This window comes from Myotis daubentonii, chromosome 21 (assembly GCF_963259705.1).
Source record: "Myotis daubentonii chromosome 21, mMyoDau2.1, whole genome shotgun sequence".
NCBI classification, from domain to species: Eukaryota; Metazoa; Chordata; class Mammalia; order Chiroptera; family Vespertilionidae; genus Myotis; species Myotis daubentonii.
In genome coordinates, this window is record NC_081860.1 from 17,704,844 (window position 1) to 17,729,806 (window position 24,963).

Consider the following 24,963-nt stretch of genomic DNA (forward strand, 5'->3'; position numbering starts at 1 on the left):
GACCACGCTTCTTTCCACGAGCTCTTCCACTCGGGACCTCCCAGACCTGCCCCCAGGCCTGTCGTCCTGGCTGGCCACGGGTACCCTTGACCACCCCTCCATCCCCCCTCCCCCCCGTAATGGGCGGGTGCAGGTGAGTCAGCATCTCCCTGACCCCTGTGAGCTACTCTAGCAAGTCAATCCAACCAGCGGGGCAGGAGGCCATGGGGAGCCCCCCCGTGTGTACAGGAGCTGGGGACAGCCTGGGGGCCCCCGGACCTGGGATGGGCATCTGAAGCGAAAGCCATCTGGTGGGACTGAGCCCTTAACTGGTGGGAGCGGACACTCCACCCGGGTGGGTAACGGGGTTGGGTTCAATTGTAGGAGACCTCGCTAGTGGCATGGCCAATTGTAGGGTGTAACACACACACATGCACACATGCACACACACACGGTAACAGCGGTGTCAGGAATGAACTACCCAGTTAGAGTGCGGGAGTAGCTGGATAGCGCACAGGACGGGGAGATCTGGGGCTTTCTGCTCAGCACATCACCCCGTAACTGTGGGCGGTGGAGTTTAAACTTGGCATGTCATTGTCATCAGATGTCCCAAACTCGTCTTTCTTTGGATTCCCCTCAAAACCACTTAAAAGGTGTCTAGCCCGGCCGGTGTGGCTCAGTGGTTGAACCAGGAGGTCAGGGTTCGATTCCCAGCCAGGGCACATGCCCGGGTTGCGGGCTCGATCCCTAGTGAGGGGGGGGGGGACGTGCAGGAGGCAGCCGGTCCCTGATTCTCTCTCATCATGGATGCTTCTGTCTCTTTCTCTCTCTCCCTTCCTCTCTAATTTCAATAAAAATATATTTTAAAAAATATGCCGAAACCGGTGTGGCTCAGTGGATAGAGCGTCATCGGGCTGCGGACTGAAAGGTCCCGGGTTCGATTCCGGTCAAGGGCATGTACCTGGGTTGCGGGCACATCCCCAGGAGGTGTGCAGGAGGCAGCCGATCGATGTTTCTAACTCTCTATCCCTCTCCCTTCCTCTCTGTAAAAAAATCAATAAAATATATTTTAAAAAATATATTTAAAAAAATAAAGAAAAGTAAAACAGATGCCCAGACGGTGGGTGGGATTTGGCGCCGTTTGCTGTCGGTCTGGGGTGTTCGCGCCCACAGTCCGGACGTGGCGGGAAGGCATTGAAAAGCCAGGGACCGAAGAATGTCTTTTGTGTTTTTTCTTCCTTTTATTTTTTCCTGAGGCCCCGGCCGCCTCTGAGCCTTCGCAGAAGGAGCGGGGCCTCCCTTCGCCCCGCAAGGGGCCTCTTCCGGAGCTGGCCCAGGGCTCTCGAGCAGGGCCTCCCTCCCGCCGCGCCCAGATGGGGGAGGGGGCCTCAGCAGAGATGCCTCTCTCCCCTGTTCAGCTTTCCCAGGGACGCACAGGGGGTGCAGGGAAAGCTTGTGCCCCGAGAAAGGCTTCTGTGCTGAAAACTGGCACCCCGTTTTCACCCGGCTCTCTCCTGGGCCTTGAGTTTCTTTCTTCTTTAAAAAAAAAACAACCTTTCTTTTTTTTTATTGATTTCAGAGAGGAAGAGAGAGATAGCAACATCAATGATGAGAGGGAATCGTGGATCGGCTGCCTCCTGCACATTGGACGGAGCCCGCAACCCAGGCACGTGCCCTTGCCCGGAATCGAACCCGGGACCCTTCGGTCCGTAGGCCGGCGCTCTGTCCACTGAGCCACACCGGCTAGGGCTCGAGTTTCATATAGAGGGTGTGTCCCCCCCCCGAAATGTATACACACTTTGAATGATGATCCAGTCAGTGTGTTGTCACATACTGTTCATTTTCAACATTGAAGAGAATCCCAGAAATGAATTTTTTTTTGGGGGGGGAGGGGGGGTTCAAGGCCCGTTTTCAAATGAATGATCGTTCAGGCCCAGGCCCTGCTGATCAGGCAAAGCCACGGGATCCCAAACATCAAGAACCCTTTCCTTCGGTGTCTCTGGCCCCTCGGTATCTAGGTACCAGCTGTTGCCGGTTTGGGGCTGTAAACGCTTATCTTTGATGTATCCCCATAAAAAAAAAAAAAAAGGCTAGTGGGTCCGTTGCCTTTGTTCCAAGCTGAGCCTGGCTTCCCCCATTCCTCCAAATCCGTGAAACCCAAGGCGGAGCAAACAGGATGAGTTATCCGCCGTTCCAGTGCATGTACGTGTTTTGGGACACGGGGTCCCCCCCAAAATGTGTCCCCCCGACATGTCTACCCCCTTCGACTATAACGATAAGGACAGTGTCTGTGCGTCAACTGCGTGCTTTTGCTTTGTGTTTCAAGCTGCCGGTAGCCTGTGAGGGTGGGTTTCCTTTGTTCAAACCGTAGCCTGGCTGCAAAGAAAGGGACCTCGGTTGAGTGATCGTCCGGTTCGTTAACGCCTGTGTCCGGGTTTGCCCAAGCCCCTGGTGGGATAAAGCTTTAGGACGAAGGGGGTCACCACCCCCCATAGCGGACAGTCACGACTCGCTGGCAGGAACAGCCAGGCCAGGAGAACCAGGTGGCCGAGTTCAACCGTCGGGGGCCGCGCGACCTGGAGTTTGGTTGCCCACCTCTCTGGGCCTCCGTGTCCTGGTCTGTGAACGTGGAACCGGACAACCCAGGGGTCCCGGCCGCCCCTCGCTCCTGGAGCCCACTCAGCAGAGACGGGGTCGAATCCCAGAGGAGCGTTGATTGCAATCCTGCCGGCTGGAGGGGGCGAGCAGCAGGTCCTCCAGGAAATCTGCTCTGCCCCCCCCCCACCCCCCATAGACTAGCTGCTTCATCTGGGTAGAAGGACAAAGAGGACGTGCGTACGTGCAGCAGGCCGAATTACAGGCTCGGGAAAGTATGCGAGGGATAAAGGTTACAGGTTGCAGACAATGCGGGCTGGGGGAGGGAGGCGGGTTTGCAAAGGGCAGGCGCCTCCGGGACCAGGAGGCTGTAAATCTTTCCCTGATGATGGCAGTTCTCGGGACAGGAGGGCGGGCCGCATTCCGCCGTGGGCTCCCTGTCCTGGGGCCCACCAGTCCCGGCCAGGCCAGAATGTGTGCGGTTAACAGGGCCAGATCCATCCCTCGCATCACGGTAGCTGGTCCCCACTGTTCTCCTTCTGCCCCTGACGAGAGGGGTGGGGGGCAGGAAACGGCTCCATAGAATGAGGGGCTCCCAGGAGCGCAGGCATCAAACCTCGCCGCCCCCCCACGGCCCTACTGCCTTGAATTTCCGTGCCTGAACTTGTCACTTTGTCCTGAAAAGGCCTTCCCTGCCTCTGGGGTATCGTTTCCGATACGGTTACCCACCTGGCGCCCGTTCACAAAGTGATCTTGTCAGTGATTCTGATACAACATTTATTCTTGTCCGTAACTCAGAATCGTTTGCCGTCTCATCATTTTGTCATTTTCAGTTCTGCTCGTTTTCATTCTGAGCTGTTGGAATGACATTTTCAAAGCCATTGTTTCATAAAAATATTTCCGTATTACCTGAAATGCTTTTTATTGAAGTCAAATACATTTTTATTGTCTTTTTTTTTTCTTCTCACCTTTCCTTTTCATTTTTTTACTTTTGTTTTTTTTTAAGACAAATATATTTAAAAGGCTCGCACAAATGTCCTAACGGCAGAAGGAGGTAGCCTGGGGCTCCTCTGGCGTCGCCAACACAGAACCCCTTCCCATCCTGTTTTGTGTGTTCACATTCACCTGATGTCATCCTTGGTGCTGTAGGAGGGCTGTGTTCCTTTTGTTCCTAAGGATTTCTCGCCCTCCCTCCAAAAGTCCCATTTTCCCAGAGCAGCCCATACATTTTATTTTTTTTTTTCATGACGGGGCAGGACTTTGTCTCTCTGCCCTTTCAGTGCAGATGCCATAGTTCAGCACTCGCTCTCCATCAAGGGTTTCTGCACGCGGCCTCGGGGCTTCCCGGTTTAAGAAAAGCCCTCAGGACAGAAGTCCGCCCTCAAACAAAAGGGACGTCCTCTTTTCCCCCTTTTTCCCCCCCAAACTTTCCCCCGAAAACCAGCCCCGGCGTCTGAGAAAACACTCAGTGTGCGCGCCCAGCTCTCCCTGCTTCTTTGCTGCTTTGTTTCAAAAAGCAAAAAAGGACCCCACACCACGGCTGATGGAGGGATCGAGGCCGGTCCTGCCCACCGGGCAGATCTTGCTGGGGGCCCGCGAGGGGGGTGGAGACGCTGCAGACCCCGTGGTTGGAATGTGACTGCTTTCTTCTCCTCTTCCACCCTCCCCCTGTCTGTCCCCACGCTTCCGGCGGGGGAGGGGGCAGGGGTGGGTCAGGGCTGGGGGATGGGTTTCCACTGAGGGGCTTTAGCCTGAGCTTCTTTGTTCTTTGCAGCCAGAGGAATCCAGGGCCCTTGAGTCCCCATGCCGGGCAGGTTGGAGTGAGGCCGCGGCCGGAGGTGGGGAGGGCCCACCGAGGAGGAGAGAGAGCTGGGCCGGGGCAGGAGAGGGAGGAGAGAGAGAGCCAACCTTCCGCAAACACTGGGCACGGACCCCAGCACTCTGTTCTCTGAAACATTCTTATTTTTTTTAAAAAAAATATTTTTTTTATTGATTTCAGAGAGGAAGGGAGAGGGAGAGAGAAAGAGAAACACCCATGATGAGAGAGAATCACGGATCGGCTGCCTCCTGCACGCCCTACACTGGGGTTGGAGCCCGCAACCCGGCATGTGCCCTGACCGGGAATCGAACCGTGACCTCCTGGTTCATAGGTCTAGGCTCAACCACGGAGCCACGCCGGCCGCGGCTGAAATACCCTTCTTGGTAAAGAAATCCTTATTGGTTTCTATGAGTTTCTTTTCTTTTTTGAAATATATTTATTGATTTTTTTACAGAGAGGAAGGTAGAGGAAGAGAGAGTTAGAAACATCGATGAGAGAGAAACATCGATCAGCTGCCTCCTGCACACTCCCCACTGGGGATGCGCCCGCAACCAAGGTCCATGCCCTTGACCGGAATCGAACCTGGGACCCTTGATACCGCAGGCCGACGCTCTATCCGCTGAGCCACACCGGTTAGGACTCTATGAGTTTCTTGATGTCGTAGGTTAGTCGTTCATTAACTGATGATACTGCCAATGGAGCCTCTGGCCTCCTTTGTGTTGACCTCATACAGGATGGCGTTTGGGACACACAGAGTCCCTCCGGCAACCTTTTCTGTGCCATTTGCTCGTCTGCCTTTTCTCTGTTACCCTCTCTCAATCCCAAGGACTAAAAACTTCCTTTAAAAAGAACAATTACAGAGGTTCCCCCGTGGGATGTTGTCTCCCAGCCATCCCTGTCCGCCAGTCTTCCTCTCCTTTGTGTTGACCTTGTGAGGACATTTTTAAAATCCTTTCTGATCATTTCCCCCCCCCCCTTAATTAACTTTTTATTTTTATTTTAGAACAGTTTTATATTTACATAATCATTTCAGAGAGTTCCCCTGTAACATAGACACTGAGTGGCCATATTATGATGACCAGCCAGATTATTAGGACCACCCCATCAGTACAATGAAGTGAATTAGTTATGCAAATAATAATAATAATAATAAAACCTGGCCCTAGCCGGTTTGGCTCAGTGGATAGAGCATCAGCCTGCGGACTGAAGGGTCCCAGGTTCGATTCCGGTCAAGGGCATGTACCCTGGTTGTGGGCACATCCCCAGTGGGGGGTGTGCAGGAGGCAGCTGATTGATGTTTCTCTTTCATCGATGTTTCTAACTCTCTATCCCTCTCCCTTCCTCTCTGTAAAAAATCAATAAAATATATTTAAAAACAAACAAACAAACAAACAAAAAACCTGGAGAGTATTTGCTTAGGAAGTTTTCAATATTCAGTATTTTTGGAAGTGTCAGTGAAGCACTGATGGGGTGGTCATAATCTGGCCACTCAGTGTGTGTATATGTATATATCAAACATCTTACATTACTGTGGTACATTTGGTATAGTTACTAACCCAATATGCTGGAATCTTATTAATCACCGAACTCTATACTTCATTCAGATGTCCTTGGTCTCTTCATCATGTCCTCTCCTTGTCCAGGATAGCACCGTACCTTCAGCACACCCGTCTCAGATCGCTTCTTTCTTTTTTTTTTTAAATATATTTTCATTGATTTCAGAGAGGAAGGTAGAGGGAGAAAGAGAGATAGAAACATCAATGGTGAGAGAGAATCACTGATTGGCTGCCTCCTGCACACACCCCACTGAGAATGGAGCCCACAACCTGGGCATGTGCCCTTGACCGGAATCCAACCCAGGAACCCTCCGTCCACCGGTTGACTGACGCTCGATCCACTGAGCCGAACCGGCCAGGGCTCAGATCTCTTCCTGCTTGTGAGAAGACTTTGTGTTTTGTTGTCTTCTTTCAATGACTTTGGGTTTTGTCACTTTTTTCAACGACAGTTTACACTCAGTATGATTGGATTTAGTTGCCTTGACAAGCCTAAGTGGTTACCAGGCAGGGATTTTTGTAGAATGTCCCTCCAGTGGAATTTCGAAAATAGTCCTTTAGAATGCCCACCCCATAAAACCTGCTGTCTTCAGAATCACACCATTCAGGGTGTTTGGGGTCCTCACAGTGTTTGACAGCCACCCCTACATTCTTACCATCCTGTGAAGAAAACCCAGCACCGTGAGCTGGCTGTCACTCCCCACCCGTCCCTCCCCCACGACCCACCCATCACTAATCCGCTTTCTGTCCCGCTGGGTTTGCCCGTTGTGAACGTCTCATATAAGTGGATTCCATCAAAATGTGATCTTTCTTTTTTTATTATTATTATTAATTAAATCTTTATTGTTCAGATTATTACATTTGTTCCTCTTTTCCCCCCCATAACTCCCCTCCACCCAGTTCCCACCACACCCTCCTCCCTCACTCCCCACCCACTGTCCTCATCCATAGGTGCACGGTTTTTGTCCAGTCTCTTCCTGCATCCCCCTCACCCCTTTCCCCCGCCAAGAATAGCCAGTCCACTCCCTTCCTATGCCCCTGATTCTGTTATAATCACCAGTTCATTCTGTTCATCAGATTACTCACTTGATTTCCAGATTCACTTGTTGATGGATGCGTATTTGTTGTTCATAATTTGTATCTTGACCTTTTTCTTCTTCTTCCTCTTCTGAAAGGATACCTTTCAGCATTTCATCTAATACTGGTTTGGTGGTGATGAACTCCTTTAGCTTTTATTCAAAGTGATGAATGCCAAGAACCTACAACCAAGATGACTTTATCCAGCAAAGCTATCATTCCAGAGTTGAAGGTCAGAGAAAGAGCTTCGCAGATAGGAAAAAGCTAAAGGAGTTCATCACCATCAAAATGTGATCTTTCGTGTTTCCGTCACTTAGCGTAACGTTCTGGGGGCTCGCTCATTCCGCAGCGTGAGTGTACGTATGCCGTTCCTGTTCATGGCCCAACGATACGTCACCTTACAGACAGGCCATACCCCATAATTTGTTTCTCCACCCATCAATGGATATCTCTCTGGGTTGTTTCGACTTGTTGACTATTGTGAGAAGGCGGCTGTAAGAAATCACGGATATCTTTTTACTTTGGGGGGTACCTACGTAAAAGTAGAACGGTGCTTCCCACGGCAACTTTACGGTCCAATGACCAGGTTCTCCCAAACCCCCTTCCCAAGTGGCCGCACCATCTTACGTTCCCATTGGCGACGGGGGAGGGTTCCAGGTCGTCCACATCCTCCAAAGCACGTGTCGCCGTCTTTTCCGCGATGTGTCCCCTCGTGAGTGTCCAATGGCGTCTCGTCCATCTGTCCACTGGCACGTCCCTGTCCCTTGTGACTGATGACGGGGAGCATCTTTTCCACGTGCTTATCGGCCACCCGTTTCTCCCAGTTTTTGGGGTGCGTGTGTGTGTGTGTGTGAATTGTCTATTCAAAGCCTTTGCCCATTTTTACATTTTATTTTGGATTTTTAAAATTCTTGCCTTGTAAGATGCCTTTGCCAGCTGCGCGACTTGCACGTGCCTCCTGCCACGGGGTGGGTTGTATTTGCGCTTTCTCAGTTGTGTGCTTTGAAGCCAAATCTTTCGTGTCACTGTGAAGTCCGATCTGTCTTTTCGGTGGGTTGGTCGTGTGTTGCTTGTGCTTTGGGTGCTGGCGTCTAAGAAACTAGACCTGACCTCAAGGTCCCACGGGACTCACACCTGTGCTTCCTTCTAAGACGTGCACAACTGAATCTCTTACACGTAGGTCTCTCATCCATATCGAGTTCATTTTTGCATGTGATGGGAGGTAGGGGTTCTGATCGGTTTTGGCAGATTCTCCAACTTCCGTTGCATCCAGAATACACTTTTCTTCCAGATTCGATGCCCTTTACACCCACATCCTTGAGGCTTGGACTAGGGGATAAATCTAGACGGGGGGCAGGGGTGGGGGGTGATGGGATGGTTAGGCGACACGTTAGGGTCTAAGAGCCTCGTCCCGATGGCGACGTTTCCTAATGAAGTCTCCTTTTCTGTATATGCACCTCCTCATTGTAGGATACGCTCCATCTGGCTCATAAAACGGATCTAAATTTTCCTACTCGAGCAGACAGATGAGCCATAGCAGCGGGCAGCTCTCTCTGGGATGGTCCGAGGCTCAGGGAGCAATCTGGGCTCCAAAGCCAGCTGCTCAGGGCTGCAGAGCAGCCGGGCAGACACAGGCAGGCAGAGCGGTCAGAGTGTCAGAACAGCGGCTGGAACGGGTGGGAGGCGCCGGGCTGAGAAACCACACCACCAAGCGCCTCAGAGTGGACATGAGGTATAGTGTTGTCTCATCTTCATGGCACTTAGTTTTTCATCCTGAGAGCATGTCCTGGTCACCGCACACCGAGGACACACACAGTAAAAAGTAAAAGAGAAAGACTCCCTCCTCTCCCCCCCAAAAATCCAAATTGCCTCAGCCAAGAGGAGCCTAAAGAACCAGGAGGACTGACTACGGTGTGTGTGTCATTTCGCAACAGGGAGGGGACATGAGAATGAAACGGAGGGAATCCAAGTTAGGGATGGACTTCAGTTCATCACAAAAAAATACAGACACGGCGTCCCCTCCCCGGGAAACTGCCATGTCCAGGTGGGAGGACCACTGTCATAGGAGGCACAATCCTAAGGGCCCGCCCTTCTGTGGAGTGTTGTTGTTTTTTTAAATCTGAGATATCATAATATTACATTCAGTGAACATTGATATCTCAAGAAAAAAAGGATTTTAAGTAGAATGATGTGAACCAAAACTGTACTGACATAGCATAATATCGCACAAGTTGTAGGAAATATTAAAAATCTGCAAATAGCCCTACCTGGTTTAGCTCAGTGGATAGAGTGTTGGCCTGCGGATTGAAGGGTCCCAGGTTCGATTCCAGGCAAAGGCACATGCCCGGGTTGTGGGCTCAATCCCCAGTGGGGGATGTGCAGGAGGCAGCCAATCAATGATTCTTTCTCATCATTGATGTTTCTATCTCTCTCCCTTTCCCTTCCTCTCTGAAATCAATAAAAATATATATATATATATTTTAAAAAAATCTGCAAATAACAGGATTACTTCTATTCTAAAATAGTTTTTCTCCTCTGGCTCTATATTTTTTTTAAGTTTTAATAATATTTATTTATTCTATTCGGACGTATTTTATTTCCCACCACTCTGTTTTTTTTTTTTTTAATATATTTTATTGATTTTTCACAGAGAGGAAGGGAGAGAGACAGAGAGTCAGAAACATCGATGAGAGAGGAACATCGATCAGCTGCCTCCTGCACATCCCCCACTGGGGATGTGCCCGCAACCCAGGTACAGGCCCTTGACCGGAATCGAACCTGGGACCTTTCAGTCCGCAGGCCGACGCTCTATCCACTGAGCCAAACCGGTTTTGGCACCCCACCACTCTGTTAATGAGATTAAAAAATTGTCTCCAAAGAACCAAGGGAAAGTACGCAGTAAAACAGCAGAGAATTCTAGAATGGGCCAAGTCCGTCAGCACTTGACAGCCGTGAAGCTAGAGAAAACGATAAAGACAATTTATTTGCTCAGCAAACGGTTAAAGTAATTTTGTTTCATTGCACTAATTGAAACTAACTGCAAATACTTCCTTCACTAGGCCTGGTGTATCTCATTAAGGACAAAGATAATGTATCCTTCGGTTTTTAAGGTAAGCCTGTAACCTTTGTTAAATGTTCTTATGTTAATGACCTTGAGCAGATAGTCACAATGAGTAGGGGAGATAAAAAAAAATTAGGATATTACCCTGCGGTAAAAAAGAAGGAACTCTTACCATTTGCAACAGCATGGATGGACCTGGGGAGTGTTATGCTAAGCGAAATAAGCCGGCCGGAGAAAGATAAGTATCCCGTGATCTCACTCATTTGTGGAATATAATGAACAACATAATCTGATGAACAAAAACAGATCCAGAGACAGAGAAGCATCGACCAGACCGTCCAACCTCAGAGGGAACGTAGGGGAGGGTGGGGGTAAGGGGGAGAGATCAACCAAAGGACTTGTGTGCAAGCAGATAGGCCTAACCAATGGACACAGACACCCGGGGGGTGAGGGCATGAGCGGGGGGACACAGGGGTAATGTGGGGATAAGGACACATACGTAATAACTTAATCAATAAAGACATTTTTAAAAAAATATATTTTATTGATTTTTTTACAGAGAGGAAGGGAGAGGGAGAGAGAGTTAGAAACATCGATGAGAGAGAAACATCGACCAGCTGCCTCCTGCACACTCCCCACTGGGGATGTGCCCACAACCCAGGTACATGCCCTTGACCGGAGTCGAACCCGGGACCCTTCAGTCCGCAGGCAGATGCTCTATCCACTGAGCCACACCGGTTAGGGCAAGAAACTTTTAAAAAATTATGCTACTTTTGGTAGCAGCAAGAAGAAAATATGTACGTAGTTTACCACAAACAAGTCATATTTTTTGAAAAAGGGAAAACATGTGGTCCACATGTCACCTATGGAATGTGTAATCTTGCTAATTACTTAGTATTTGGAAAAGGGCTTTGAAGAGGAGAGGTTCTGGCTCTGTGTTTGCTCACCAGTTTCTGTTGTTCGTTTTATTCCACAGATGAGCGAGATCATGCGATATTTCTCTTTCTCTGACGGACTGATTTCACTCAGCACAGTGCTCTCCAGGTCCGTCCACGCTGTTGCAAATGGTAAGAATTCCTTCTTTTTTTTACAGCAGCGGAGTATTCCATTGTGTAGATGGGCCCCGGTTTTCTAATCCACTCACCTGCTCATGGGCACCGAGGCTGTGTCCAAATCTGAGCTCTGGTGAATTTGTGCTGCTGTGAACATAGGGGTGCCTGCGTCCTTTCTGATTAGTGTTTCTGGTTCCTTGGGATACAGTCCTAGAAGTGGGGTCTCTGGGTCAAAGGGGAGTTCCATGTTTAGTCTTTTGAGGCAACTCCAGACTGCTTTCCCCGTAGAGGGTGTAGTCCGTATCTAGACTCTGCTCTACATGTGTGTGTTGACTCAGTTAATCGTCAACAATCACCGACTGCCATCCATACAAGCCTTGTCCCATCTTACAGACCGGAAAAGAAGGTGCCGGAAGCCAGTCCGCCCAAGGAGGCATTGCTGTCGGAGCTGGAGTGTGAGTCCGCCTGTGTCTGTGCCCCAGGGCTCATCCCCCCCCCCCCCGGGGGACTGTAGAGGTGGGTGCTTTCCTGCGCTCTCAGTGTGCGTGTCCACAGAGCCATCCACGCACGATTGATTGATTGATTGATTGATTGTCCATCGCGTTTTCCTACCCATCCCCCTGATCGGAGCAGACTTCCTATGTCTGGGGCATGGCCTCGCAGTCGTCACGAGGCCAGGGAGGCATATTCTGGGGGTGTCACGTTCTAAACGCCTTCACACGTTACTTCCCTTGAAATGTAAGAACTACTAGAAACGGCTAATTTTTTTTTTTTTTTTGTCGTCAAAAACTGTTCAACATGGATCATTCCCAGGGTTCAGCCTAAACCTTCCTCCTTTACGCCGGCCTTACCATATATCATTGTCTCTGTCTATCCATTCGGTGAGCCCAGGGGATGGAAGTGGAGGTGTAACTGGACAACCCAGGGGTCCGGGCTGCCGGTCACTGCTTGAGGCCACTGATGAGAGACGGGGTTGGATCCTAGGGGAGGGCTGATTCCAGTTCTCTCGGCAGCACAGGAGAGCAGCCAGGCAGCCACAAACATCCCCCCAACCCCTCACCATAAGCCTGCTGCTTCTTTGGGGTAAAAGGACAAAGATTACATGCAACAGCAGGAATTGCTGGTATGGAAAAGCAGGCAAGAGGGAAAGGTTACAGGTCACAGGCCATGCGGGCTGCGGGCTGGTTTGCTCAGGGCCGGTGCCTCCCGGCGCCCCAGGACCAGATCCCAGGCCATAGGGGCTGCGGGTTGCAAAGGCCAGGCGCCTCAGGAACCAGGTAGTTTCAGCCACGAGGCGGCACATTTTTTCCTGATGATAAGCGGTTCTCGGAAAAACAGGGTGGGCTGCATTCCGACGCGAGCTGCCCCGTCCCGGGCTGGAACGGGCTTTCTCTAACCGGGACAGAACCATCGGGGTGAACAGAGCGGGATTAATACGAATATTTCTGATGAGGGCAGCGGGCCCCCACTCTTCTCCTTCTGCCCCTCACGTAACCACCTCCCCGGAGGCACACGGTCCCCAGCCTTTCACGGTGACCGACCCCTGCAGGGGGGGTCTCTTGGGTGTGAGATCATTGGCTACGAGCTTGGGGGGATGGGGAAGGGGTCCGAGCCACTTAATCCCCCAACGGACAATTGGGAAAAGGGAAAGGTATGCAAAACACAATGCAGATGACCCGGTGGAATCCGGGGCGCAATTTCCCCTCGGGCTTGGGACGATGTTCCAAGCTATGCAGATGCAAACATCCTGGTTCCCAAGCGACCATGACACCCGCAGGGGCACTGTGGGGGGTGGGGGTGGGGGGTGGAAATCCTTGTTCACTCGTGTTGTAGGAAAGTGCTATTCCCCCCCCCCCCCCCGTCCCTGGATTGTTGGTAGACATTCAAATGTTTCCAAGTAAAGGCTCTTGTTTTATAAAGGGATCTAAGTTCTTTTTTTTTTTCCCTCCCTTTTTTTTGGTGGTTGGCGAGTTTGATGGAATCGATGGTCTTGGCATTCGTTTGCACAATTTAAAGTAGAAAAAAATAGGGGAACAGGGGGATCTCGCTGAATGGGAACCACGCGGGACCTGTGGGTTCTGGGTTCTGCGGGGCGGGGATTGCATCGCTGTCGGGCACCGAGCTCGGGTGGGTCTCGGGGTGCCCGGGGTGGGCGGCGGCGGAATAGGGCCGATGGTACCCGCAGAAGTTTACCGGGAAACGGGAATGATGATTTCCTGAACGTGGGACATGCACCGAAAACTGGGGAGCCATTGTCTTGAACCCCGGGGCGGGGTGCCCCCGGGGCGGGCGGACCCCCGGCCCCCTTGATCGCCGGCGGGCAGCGCGCAGGCGCCCCGCTCTGCGGCAAGAAGGCGGCACTGCGGCGAGTTGCCGCGCACGCGCGGGGCCGCAGGGGTTCGGGGGTGCGGAGGGGGCGCCTGCGCAGACGGGACCGGCTGGCGCGTTCTGGGGGCGCTGCGGCGGCGAACCCCGTGCAGAGCGGAGCGGCCGCCGGAGATGCCTGACGTCTCGGTGTGAGCTGCGGCCGGCGGCGCCATGGACCGGGCCAGGTCAGCCTCGGGCGTCCGCGGCACGGCCCCTCCTGAGTCCCGTCCTCCCTGGTAGCGGGAGCCGGTGTGAGGTCTAAACGGGGGTCGAAAGGGGGGGGGGGGAACCGAGGACCGAAACGGTCTTTGTTTGGGGGGATCGCGGGGTCCCCTTGGGCCCTGCGGTGCGCGGCTTGGCTGTGCGTAATGGGATGGCGCACGGGCCCTGGGGCGCAAAGCGCGGCTTCCTGGCGGGGCGTCCCTTTGTCCTTGAGCCCGCGGGCCCGGGGTGGGGGCGGGGGGCCCTGCCACGGCGGCGGGGGCGGGGTGGGGAGGGGGCGGGTGGGCGGGCGCGGGGAGGGGGATGCGGGTGGGCTGACCGCGGTGGCGTGAGGGGGCGGAGCGTGGGTGCTCTTAATGGCCCCGGCGGCGAGGTGCAGCCACAGCGGCGCTCGGAGGGTCAGCGAGCCCCTCGGCGGGCGAGGCCCAGGTGCGAGAGGCGGCGGCCGATTGAGCGCCCCGCTGAGGAGGCGGCGTGGCGATGGGGACCGCGGGGTTGGCCAGGGGACCCGGGGCTGCGGCGCCATGGCGGAGGCGCTCGGTGCCGGGGCCGCGGTTGGCGATGGTGGCGGCGGTGCGATTGCGGTCCGGGGGTTGCCAAGGCGGTGGCTGCGGTGGCTGCGGTGGCGGGACGGCCGCCCGCCCGCCTTGCGCTGACGTCACTGTGGAGAGAAGGTCCGATTTTCGGGGACCTGGGGGGGACATTCTGTGTGTTGTGGCGAACTGGTGCCCCCCTTGCGCAGAAGGGGCGGCCGCAACCGTGGGAAAGGGTTCCCGTGTTTATATTTGGCTCCTGGATCTTCCATCGCATGGTCCCTGCGTTGGAGGGATAGCGACTCGGTGTGCGATCGGCGACTCGGTGTGCGAACGGCGACTCGGTGTGCGAATAGGGACTCGGTGTGCGATTGCGGCCTCGCTGTGCGAATGGCGACTCAGTGTGCGTTTGGGGAGTCCTTGTGCGAATAGGGACTCGGTGTGCGAATAGCGATTCGGTGTGCGAATAGGGACTCGGTGTACGATTGGGGGCTCGGTGTGCAGGGCTGGCTCCTGGCATCGCGAGAACGTGCCCAGTGTTTCGGGGATGCGATCCCTGGTTAGTCTTTGCCGTTTCGGGGACAAAGGCTTTGGGTATAAGGCGCCCGAAGGCGGGTTGGGTGCGCGGACTTGGGTGGCGCCTCTCAGCCTTTGTGCAGCGCCTCAAAGATGGCCGCTGCCGCAGTGGCGCGGGGCGTGCAGGGCGCAGGCGCCAAAGGCAGGGGGACCGCCGCCCACCGCTCCCAGTGCCGCAGTGGGGGAGGTGCGGCGCCCGGCGCCTGCGCAGAACCGAGGGGGCGGGTCCTCGGGGGCGGGCTGATGCCCCCCTCTCCAAAGTGCCGCAGTGGCAGAGGGTGCGGTCCTGCGCAGGCGCATCGCACTGCAGTGGGCGGGCTTCGGGGAGGGCTTCTGCGCAGGCTCCGCCCGGCGCGGCGCGCGGCCACGCCCATCGCCTCTTTAAAGCCGCTGCCTCCGGCTGCAGCCGCGCAGTCGCGGGAGGGAGGTGGCAGGATGCAGGCGGGCTGGCGCGGCCTCTGCCACGCGGCAGCCCCTCCCCGCCGCACAATGCGGACGGCGAGGATGCGGGCGCTTTGTGCAGGGGCGACGCCTGCATGCGCTGCCCGCCTGGACGAGCACCCAGAAGAGCGAGGAAGGTAAGGCAGCCGGTTTTCTGACTCCCCAGAAAGTTCTTTTCTTTTCATTTTTGCAGGTTTGCCCTTGGAGTGCATGCTGAGCGCCCTGACTAATTGTTGTCTCTCTGCAGAGTGGATCCAACAGCCTTCCCTGTAGCGGCCCCTCCTATAACACTTTCCCCTTTCCAGGTTTGGGGTTCCACGCGGAGGCACCCCTGGGAGTCGGGAGCGGTGCTCGGTCCTCGGGGAGTCCGTGCATGACGTCACCTTTCCAGAGGGGTGTCTTAAGGGGGGTCGGGGACCAAGGGGACGGCCGAGGGGAGAACCCGAAAAGCAGGGGGAACGGCCAGGGTCGGTGGGGGTACGTGGGGCTTTTTTTGTAAATTAACGTCTGCGATGCATCATTCTTGCAGTGGGGGGCGGGCGCCAGGAGAGGTCCTTTGAAAGGTTATTGGGGGGGGGGCTCTTAACGGTTTTTTTTCCAGGATTTAGGTGTGGCCCCCCTTTTTCCTCTCATCCCTCGCACCCAGGACATCTGGTTGTGCGGGGCTGGGAAGGAATTTAACTCAGAAACGGCGTCCGCCCGGGGCGGGCTTTGTTCTGGGCGCTTTGTCCTCGGGGAGGAGGGGTGGCGGGGCCCGGGCTGGCGACGCAAGGACGGCGCCCATTTATTCTGTCAAACACGGTCCCGCCTCCCATCTGCGAGTTGGCTTCGCGGGAGACGTGGCGCGGGGGGCGGGGGGGGGGCCCTGGTCGCCCGCCCGCAGGGGCCCCGTGGGGCGGCCCCGCAGGACCGTGCGGACGTGGCGGGGCGGGGCTTCGGGAGCCCGCGCAGGGGCGGGGCCGGGGAGCCCGCCCAGGCGAGCGGGGCCTTCGGGCAATTTGACACCTTGTGTTACACTTTCTTTGGGCCTCGATGTCGAGGCTCCTTTGTCCCCCCCACGTCGGGGCCGCGCAGGGGAGCCCGTTCTTTGTCCTGGGCCTCGGGCCCGCCCCCCAGAATCCTCCGCGCGGGGTTTTGTTCTGGGCGAGCGAACGGGTTTTCTCACGTTTGTGGGAAAAGCTGCGGGCGGGTGCGCACCCGGTGTCCTTCGCTTGCAGTTTGCAGGTTTTTATTGAGATTTCAGCAGTTCGATTTTACTGATTTTTTTTGGGCGGGGGGGCGTGGGTTTTGAGGATTTAATGGGGAAAATATTATGGTTGGTTAAACATTACTTAGGAAAGCTATTGTGGGATCTGAATCGGCTGTGTATTGGCAGGTTTTTTTTTTAAGTTTATTGGGAAACAAAACTGCATTGTGTGTCTAAAACAGCATTTCCCGCCTTAAATGCCTAATTCTGAGAAATGTTGGTTTCTGGGGGTGCGATGCAGGAAAGGAAGATCCTCAACGTGCGCGCAGAACATATTTCACTTTTCCCAAATTAACACATTTTGCAAGTGTGGGGGTGGGCGAGAGGGCATCCTGGTATTTTTATTAATTAATTGTATTACAGCTGCGGTGTGGGCCGGCCGAGGATGCATTTCCGCCCTGGGGGCGTTGGTGGGGTGCGCCCCCCACTGCCCGGCGCCCAGGTGCGCGGGGCAGCCTGCAGGTCAATGGGCTGAGCGCCTCAGTGGTCCCGGGAGGGCGGCTGCCACGGGCTGTGCCCGTCCTGGAGTGTGGGCTTCCCGCCAGCCCCGCCTTGACGGGGAGCAGAGGCTTTTCAGGGGAGCAGAGGCTTTTCAGTCGCTCATTGGACGCGAAAGCCCGAGGGGAGGGTCTCATGGGTCAGAACAAAGCTTCAGGCCGCAGGACAGGCTGCGGGGCGAGGGCGCCCCTTTGTCCGCCCGCGAAGACGGAAGTCACAGCTCAGGGCTGGGGGGGAAGCCCCGCCTCCCGAAGCGCCTTCCTTCTGTCCGCCTGAACCAGCGGCTATCAAAAGTTCGGTTCCGACGGGGGCTCCTGAGCCTGCGCACAGGAAGGGCCACGTGGCGGTGTGGCGCCCGCGGCGGCCATCTTGTGAGCCTGCGGCCATCTTGCGGGCGGCCATTTTGTGTGGCCTCCCCGGCGGCCATGTTGGGCGGCCATTTTGTGAGCTGGAGGCGGGCGAGGCCCTAAGATGGCCGCCGTGGCTCCCGCCTCCCTTTGTTCCGGTTCGTCCTCGCAGGGGGCGCCCCGGGCTTTTCACTTACAATGGATGCCCTTTCTCCCCTAACGAAGCCCCTTGGCTATTTAGGGACGTTTTTCAGGCCACTTCCCGTCCACGTGGCAGTGCCCGCGCTGAGGCTCTGTCTGCAGAGCGCGCGGGCTTCCATGGGGTGGCGAGGGCGGGGTCCTCCCGCTTGTGCTGCACTTTCTGACCCCCAGGTCCCCGCGGGAGGCGCCTCGTGGGAGGGCGAGACCCGGCCGTGGGACGCAGCTCCCGGGGCGCAGGGCCCAGCGCAGCTAACATCCCCCCGACCCCCCATGTCCCCCGCAGGGACCGCCTGCCCCAGCGACGGCCCGAGCAGCAGGCGCCCGAGGCGGCGGTGCAGGTGAAGCGGCGCAGGACGGCCTCCCTGGGCGCACGCGTGTGAGTCCCCCTGTCCCCGCGCCCTTCCCCTCCACCCCCGGGACCCGGAGTCAGACACCCCCAGCCCCGCAGCACCCCCTGAGCAGGGAGTGAGCCCCGCCCTCCTCCCCCCAGGACCAGGAGTCAGGCACCCCCCAAACCCGCAGCTCCCCTTGAGCAGGGAGTGTGCCCCGCCCTCCTCCCCCCAGGACCCGGAGTCGGACACCCCCAGCCACGCAGCGCCCCCTGAGCAGGGAGTGAGCCCCGCCCTCCTCCCCCCAGGACCAGGAGTCAGGCACCCCCCAGCCCCGCAGCACCCCCTGTGCTGGGAGTGTGAGCCCCTCCCTTCTCCCCAAGACCCAGAGTCAGGCACCCCCAGCCCCACAGCGCCCCCTGAGCAGGGAGTGAGCCCCGCCTTCCTTGCAGGAGGGGGAGGGGCCCTGCCTCTGCGGCCACGCCCACTCCCACGAGGCCACGCCCCCGGGGGGGCTGGGCCGCCCGCTGACTGCGCTCACTGTGCCCGCAGGTGCCCGCTGAACCCGCGCCCGTCCCCGCGGCAGCCCGCGCCCCTGGTGGACTTCCTGGACTTCCAGGCCGAGCTGCGCCAGGCCTTCCTGGCCGAGACGCCCCGGGGCGGCTAGAGCCCGCGCCCACCGCCGCCAGAGCGCAGAGCAGGTTTGAGCCGCGAGGCCCGTGCGGCGCCGGGGCCATGGGCGGGCTGGGGTGTCACTGGGCGGGGCTCGCAGGAGCAGGAAGGCCCTCCCTCGGCCTCTGCGCGTGGGGGCGTCTCCACCTGCACGTGACCATGACAGCAGAGCGCACAGACACCCGCTGAGTAGCTGCTAATGAATGTTCTAGAACCCTCCCTTCCAGCTGGCAGTTTGCATAGAGCAGGGCCTTGCTCTGCGTTAAACAGCCACTGCAGGTGCGTGTGAGACGTGCGCAGGGGGAAGGCGCGTGCGCAGGGAGGAGCACATTCATTAGCAGGTGCAGCAGGTGCCCCGCCTTTCGGGTTGCCCGCCTCCCCTTTGTGTTCGCACCCATGTACTCCCATCAGCGACATGTAATAAAGACATTTCCCATGATGCCATGTGCTGTCCGTTTATTTGCTGTATGTCTCTTTCTGTTGGTTGCTTGCATTTTTAGGAAAAATCCATTCCATGTTTTAATTCTGATTTAATGCTTTGTTTTTCCTTTGTGACTTTGATTTAAGATTGGAATTACCTCAATGCAAAGGGTTTAATATGTGCTTTTTAGAAACAGATGAAGGGGGTTACAGGTGAGTTTCCTTTCACAATTTCTTTTTCTGTTTTTAAATATTATTTCTCAACTTCAATTACAAAGCCTGTTAATGGGTACATTTCCAGTTGTAAGCCAAGGAGACAGTATTTTAGATGCCCGAGCCTCTGAAGTTGCCTGCCCGTGGTCTGCAGTGGTGTCCTCATACGCTGCGGCCACAGAGCCCACCAGACAGGGCTGGTTCTGTCCCATCCCAGAGCAGTCCCAGAGCTGCCCACAAGCAGTTAGACAGGGTTTCCTGCCTCCTGGCCAGGGAGACAGGCAGCTCCTACATAGATCATGTCCATCAGACCCTGACGCCTGCAGGCCGAGCAGGGGCCTTGAGATAAGCAGCTTGCCTGCCTGTCAATCCACTGTCCCATGTGCTTGCTTGTGGTCTGGTTGCCTTGGCAACCATGGCAGGAGGAGAGGCAGAGAAGGAGAGGCTGATGGGGAGGTTAGAGAAGGGGCATTAAGCCAGCAGGATGGGGGTTCGGGTCTGCATTAAAGTCAGCTCTGCATGTGAACGGTGATCATACTTACTTCCACATTATTAATCTAAAGCATGTGACTGATAGCCAATAAAATGGAAAAGTAAACCCCCAACTTCATGCCCATCGAACACAGCACGAGGTTGGAATTTATTTTTCCCGCTTGATTGTGTTTTGAAAATGGTAGGTAGGGGTGGAATCATGCTCTTAAAACTTATTTTATTTTCTATTTATTTCACGGACATGTATGTCATGAATGATCATTTTTTACATCGCTTGCATGATGATCATTTATAGTGAATAAATGATAGTCCACTCTGCTGTACATTTCATTATTTTCCTAGTTTGCTATGATAGAGCCTTGGTTCTGTATTTTTCAGATACACTGGCATCTTAAATGAGGGTGAGGTCTAGCGTGCAGTGCAGGGTGTAGTGCTAGGATGACAGTCTCTGGCCGTCAGAACGAAAGGAGCTGATAGTAGGAACACTTCTTAATATTTTTGACTAATAAACAGCCGAAAAAGGAAGCTTTGTAGTTTTACCTGGAGTTTCTCTGGAGGGAAACGTTTTCTATTTCTTGTTATACTTTTATTGCACATCCATGGTGAGGGCCTTATTGGCCAGTTCAGGTGAGCGGGAAGGAATGTGTCTTGGCAAAACCAGGCCATGCCGTCACTTGCAGAAGCTTTTGTTTCTCATGCAGTTTACTAAGTCCACACTTTCCCAGAAGTTTGAGAACTTGTGAGGGTGCCAGGTGTTAAATCAGGGACCTGGGTGTAAGATTGGCGAGGTGCCCTGTGATGGAAAGAGCACCGACAGCTGGTGCAGCGCGAGGTGACGCAATGGAACCTGTCCTCTTGTTCCACAGGCATTTGTTCCCCTTCACCATTGACATCAAGTGGGCCCTTGTGCACAGTGATGTCTTCTCAGGAGGGTGTTGACGATTATGGGGCCTAAATTTAGGGTCAGGAGAGAACTATGCTCGAACTTCCAGCCCTCCCATTAGAGAAAGAGTGGAGATAGCTGGCGCTTTTATAGAGAATAAAATTAACACAACATTAAAGAGATTATGGGACCTAAATTTAGGGTCAGGAGAGAACTATGCTTAAACTTCCAGCCCTCCCATTAGAGAAAGAGGAGATAGCTGGCGCTTTTATAGAGAACCCTCTCACTAGTCACCTAAAATGTACTCACGGGGGTTTGGGTCAGTAACTATCTTTACATAATTTTAAGTATTGCACATCAGACATGGGAACATACAATCATGCTTGTCTCAGGACATAAACCTGGGTGATGGGAGAGAAGCTAGAATTAAGTGGGGTGTAGATGCTAGAATTAAAGGTGTTGGAGCCGTGTGGACAGGCTGGAAGTGTGATGCCTTGCAGGGGAAGCACGGTTCTGGAGGAAGGAATTTTATGAGCAGTTGGGTATCAGACTTACGGTGAGATGACTAGGCATGAACTCCGGGCCAGAGCACAAAGCACTTGTAAGGAGAGCAAGACAGTAGCTGCAGAGAGAGCTAAAGGCTTCATTGGGACCCTGGGCGGCTGCAGGGTGAAGAGTGGATGCGGGGGGGGAGAGATGGGGGGGAGGCGGCAGTGACCACGCTCAGTGGCAGGTAAGGGCTGTGGGGATCATATCACGTAAACTCAGGCCCACGCAGCGTATTGAAGGAGAGCAGGAAATGGGGTTTGCTGGGCGCCTGGGGCTGTGAGGTGTTTGAGGGGTGCCTTTTCCAGCGATTTCCGAGCCGAATGGATGGCGGCAGCTCGACCCCGCTTTCCTCTGCAGGCGCCCCCTCTGCCGGAGCTCCTGCCAGCTTGCTTGTGCGTAGCAGAGCCCGCGTCACCCCTTTGTCTGTAGCCTCCCCTTAGGTCTCGGATCCCACACTTTCCTGTGCACGCGGACGTGGTGGCACCGCAGCCATGGTGAGCCTGGCACGGGCAGGGGGGTGGGGTGGGGTGGGCACCGCGAAGGTCAGCCAGAGCCTGGGCAGCTGCTGCTAGACTCTAACAGTGAGAGGGTCTATCTAGAGAGATGGGGGGGCTCCCCAAAGCGCCACAGAAGGTGCTGGCATATTAGTAAGATCTCAGGGCGACTCAGAAACCTCTGGGAAAGGAGCTTTAATCCAGACCACGAGGATGGCCTTAAGGCAGCGGTTCTCAACCTTCCTCACGCCGCAACCCTTTAATATGGTTCCTCATGTGGTGGTGACCCCCACCTTCATTGTTACAAATTGAACATCATGAAAACAGTGTGATTAATCACTAAAATAATACGTAATTATAGATGTGTTTTCCGGTGGTCTTAAGACCTCGCCTGTGAGAGGGTCGTTCGACCCCCAAAGGGGTCGCAACCCACAGATTGAGAACCACGGCCTTAAGGGAGCCCAAGAGATGGGGTGGGGGTGGCAGTGCCTTGCGAGACAGGGGGGCGCTGTGACCAGGTGCAAAGCTGCAGGAGGAAAGGCCCTGGGAGGAGAGGGAGGAACCAGTGCCTTCGGCTGCGGGTTAGACAGGATGGGAGTCCATGGGGGGCGGGTCAGGTTGGGGCAGGGCGCAGGCAGGTGCTGGGAGGAGGGTCCTCAGCAAGAGGGGCCCAGGCCACCTGGGGAAGGTCAGGGGAGACACAGGAAGGGGAGGGAACGGGAGACCCAGGAAGGAGGGGGGCAGCTGTGGACAAGAGAACCCCTGTCCCCGCAGACGGTGGGCAAGAGCAGCAAGATGCTGCAGCACATCGACTACCGCATGCGCTGCATCCTGCAGGACGGCCGCATCTTCATCGGCACCTTCAAGGCCTTCGACAAGCACATGAACCTGATCCTCTGCGACTGCGACGAGTTCCGCAAGATCAAGTAAGGCCGCGTTCTCACGGGGTCTCTTCAGTTCTGCGTTGCTGTCAGAGAGGAGGGGGGGAAATAGGCAGAAACGTCCCTGATCATCATTGATCAGGTGCCCCCGCCACGCCCTGACCTCCAGGGCCGGGTGGACCTCAGCCAGGGAGGCACACCAGCCAGACACTGTCTGTCCACGCTGCTCAGAACGGGGACCACCCACCCACAGTGAGTCCTGTGGAGGCCACTGTCTGTCCAGCCCCCTCTGCTCCGTGGGAGGAGCCTGGTGGCCTCTCCCGTAGGAGCACGGGTCCTGCTTCCTCACCCTGCAGTCCTGCTGCTGACAGGGGAGGTCCCTGGCACCCATTTCCATGGCCCTTTGTGGGAAAGGGGAGGCCAGGATGTCACGTGGCTAATCAACCTCCTCTATCTGTTGGTGCTGATTACTGTCCCCTTCCTTGGTTAGCTACGACGTTCAGTTAAACGTGATTTAAGAGCTTCCCGTCGTAACACAGTGAGGCTTTCATTGCCTGATGGTCTTAGCCAGTCAGTTGCGTCTCTTCCACAGAGAAGGGTCTGCGTGTTGTTTCGTTGGTTGGTCCTCTTTTTGAGAGCGCGCTCGGTCCCGGCGTGACTGAGACAGACTCCGGTTTACAGGCCAAAGAACGCCAAGCAGCCCGAGCGAGAAGAGAAGCGGGTGCTGGGCCTCGTGCTGCTGCGCGGGGAGAACCTGGTGTCCATGACTGTGGAGGGGCCTCCCCCCAAAGACGTAAGGACAGAGCAGGGCAAGCAGACAGGGAAGGGGGTGGGGACAGCGCAGGGGGCGCGGCTCTACCGAGCACAGCAGGCACAGGGGGTCCTAGGCCCACGTGCCCCAATCTGACTGCACACCTGGTGGTCACACGGAACTGTGCCGGGTGCCCCATAGATACGGGGGCTTTTGTTGGCTGTCGGGCAGCCCCATAAAATAGCACCTCTTGATGGATTAGCAGCTAAGCTGCAGGTGCCTGTGGTGTCCTTTAACGGGACAGGAGACTGAGGGTGGGAAATAGGATGGCGTCGCTCTGGTGGTCCTCTGACTTCAAGCTATTCCTGGTTTCAGACTGGCATCGCTCGCGTCCCCCTGGCCGGGGCTGCAGGAGGCCCTGGGGTTGGCAGGGCGGCTGGCAGAGGCGTCCCAGCTGGCGTTCCTATTCCACAGGCTCCTGCGGGACTAGCAGGCCCTGTCCGAGGGGTAGGGGGACCCTCCCAGCAGGTGAGGAAACAAGAAGTCTGATGCTCTGGGGGCCGTGCCCAGAGCCAGAGGAGTGGGCGTGAGCTCAGACAGGGCAACCACAGAGAGGAGCTGCCACAGGGCGCGCGGTAGGGGGCGTGGGTGATGGAGGAGGTGCTGGCGCTGGAGCAGTGTTCTGACCTGTGAATGGGACTTGCACGAAGGGCTGTGGGTGTCAAGACATCGAATGCTCGTCAACCCCCATTGATCTTCTGTCTGAACGAGGGAGGACGGGCATGACCGGGTGTCTCTGGCGTCCTCTCCAGGTGATGACTCCACAGGGACGCGGCACGGTTGCGGCTGCCGCGGTGGCGGCCACGGCCAGCATTGCTGGAGCCCCGACTCAGTACCCCCCGGGGCGGGGGACACCCCCCACCCCTGTGGGCCGGGCCACCCCCCCTCCAGGTAAGGACTTGATGGGGGAGGTCTGGCAGCGGAGCACCATGGACAGGAACGGGGACAGATGCCCGTCTTCGCCTCCTGGCGTCCAGGGGCAAGGCCTCAGGGTGTTTGAGTGGCGGATGGCGTCTCGGCCGCGTCTGCGTTGGTTGCAGCTTTGTCGGTTCATATTTTTTGAATTTGTGGGTCATCCCTGCTGTTTTCCTGTCCTAGGCATTATGGCTCCTCCACCGGGTATGAGACCACCCATGGGCCCACCCATTGGGCTTCCCCCTACTCGAGGGACCCCGATCGGCATGCCTCCTCCAGGAATGAGGCCCCCGCCCCCCGGGATCAGAGGTGAGTTGGCTCAGAGGCCCCTGGATTCCAGGTGCGCCCCTGATGATTGTCTCATGCGGCCTTGTTTATCTTCCAGGTCCACCGCCCCCAGGAATGCGTCCACCAAGACCCTAGGCTACTGTTGTCCTTAGTCTCTCTCTGCACTGTGTCTCGTGAAACTGTAGCGTGTGTGTGAGCTGTCCTGCCGCACTGATAGGCACTAATAAACGATAGAGCAACACACTGAGGGCTGTGTGCATTCCTTCCGTTGGTTTGTTGAGGTCAGAGTGACACGAGCCTTCTCGCCTGTTGGATTTATCCTGTGGGGCGAGGTGAGGCCTGCTGGTGTTGGGTTCTAACCTTCGCGCTGTGCCTTGGCGATTGTAACAGCCTCCACACGCATGCGTTTAGGTGGTGAGCTGACAGGCACACGGTCTCTGTACCTGTTG

At 55.7% G+C, this 24,963-nt stretch overlaps 1 protein-coding gene and 1 long non-coding RNA gene across 7 annotated transcripts in view; both read left to right on the forward strand.

Moving 5' to 3' along the window:
* LOC132222961 (uncharacterized) overlaps positions 1–24,963 on the forward strand; it is a 157,553-nt gene that overhangs the window by 102,311 nt on the left and 30,279 nt on the right. The gene's annotated exons all lie outside the window — the stretch shown is intronic.
* On the forward strand, positions 13,531–24,758 carry LOC132222958 (small nuclear ribonucleoprotein-associated protein N). 6 transcript variants are annotated; one of them, XM_059678332.1, is made up of 11 exons: positions 13,531–13,688; positions 17,851–17,943; positions 18,449–18,597; positions 19,136–19,201; positions 21,483–21,619; positions 22,394–22,545; positions 23,182–23,293; positions 23,627–23,779; positions 24,064–24,202; positions 24,410–24,535; positions 24,612–24,758. In XM_059678332.1, the coding sequence occupies exons 5-11, from the start codon at positions 21,617–21,619 to the stop codon at positions 24,647–24,649; spliced, it is 723 nt and encodes a 240-aa protein (XP_059534315.1). In that variant the 5' UTR covers positions 13,531–13,688; positions 17,851–17,943; positions 18,449–18,597; positions 19,136–19,201; positions 21,483–21,616; the 3' UTR covers positions 24,650–24,758. The 6 variants fall into 6 exon arrangements, with proteins under 6 accessions (XP_059534315.1, XP_059534316.1, XP_059534317.1 ...); XM_059678334.1 differs by lacking the exon at positions 13,531–13,688 and adding an exon at positions 14,062–14,154; XM_059678335.1 differs by lacking the exon at positions 13,531–13,688 and adding an exon at positions 15,236–15,412.

Bases quoted from the DNA above. Each gene is read 5' to 3' on its own strand.
- LOC132222958 (XM_059678332.1), top strand. The intron at 24,203-24,409 runs GTAAGGACTTGA...TTCCTGTCCTAG, and splicing joins CCGGGCCACCCCCCCTCCAG to GCATTATGGCTCCTCCACCG. The intron at 24,536-24,611 runs GTGAGTTGGCTC...TTTATCTTCCAG, and splicing joins CCCGCCCCCCGGGATCAGAG to GTCCACCGCCCCCAGGAATG.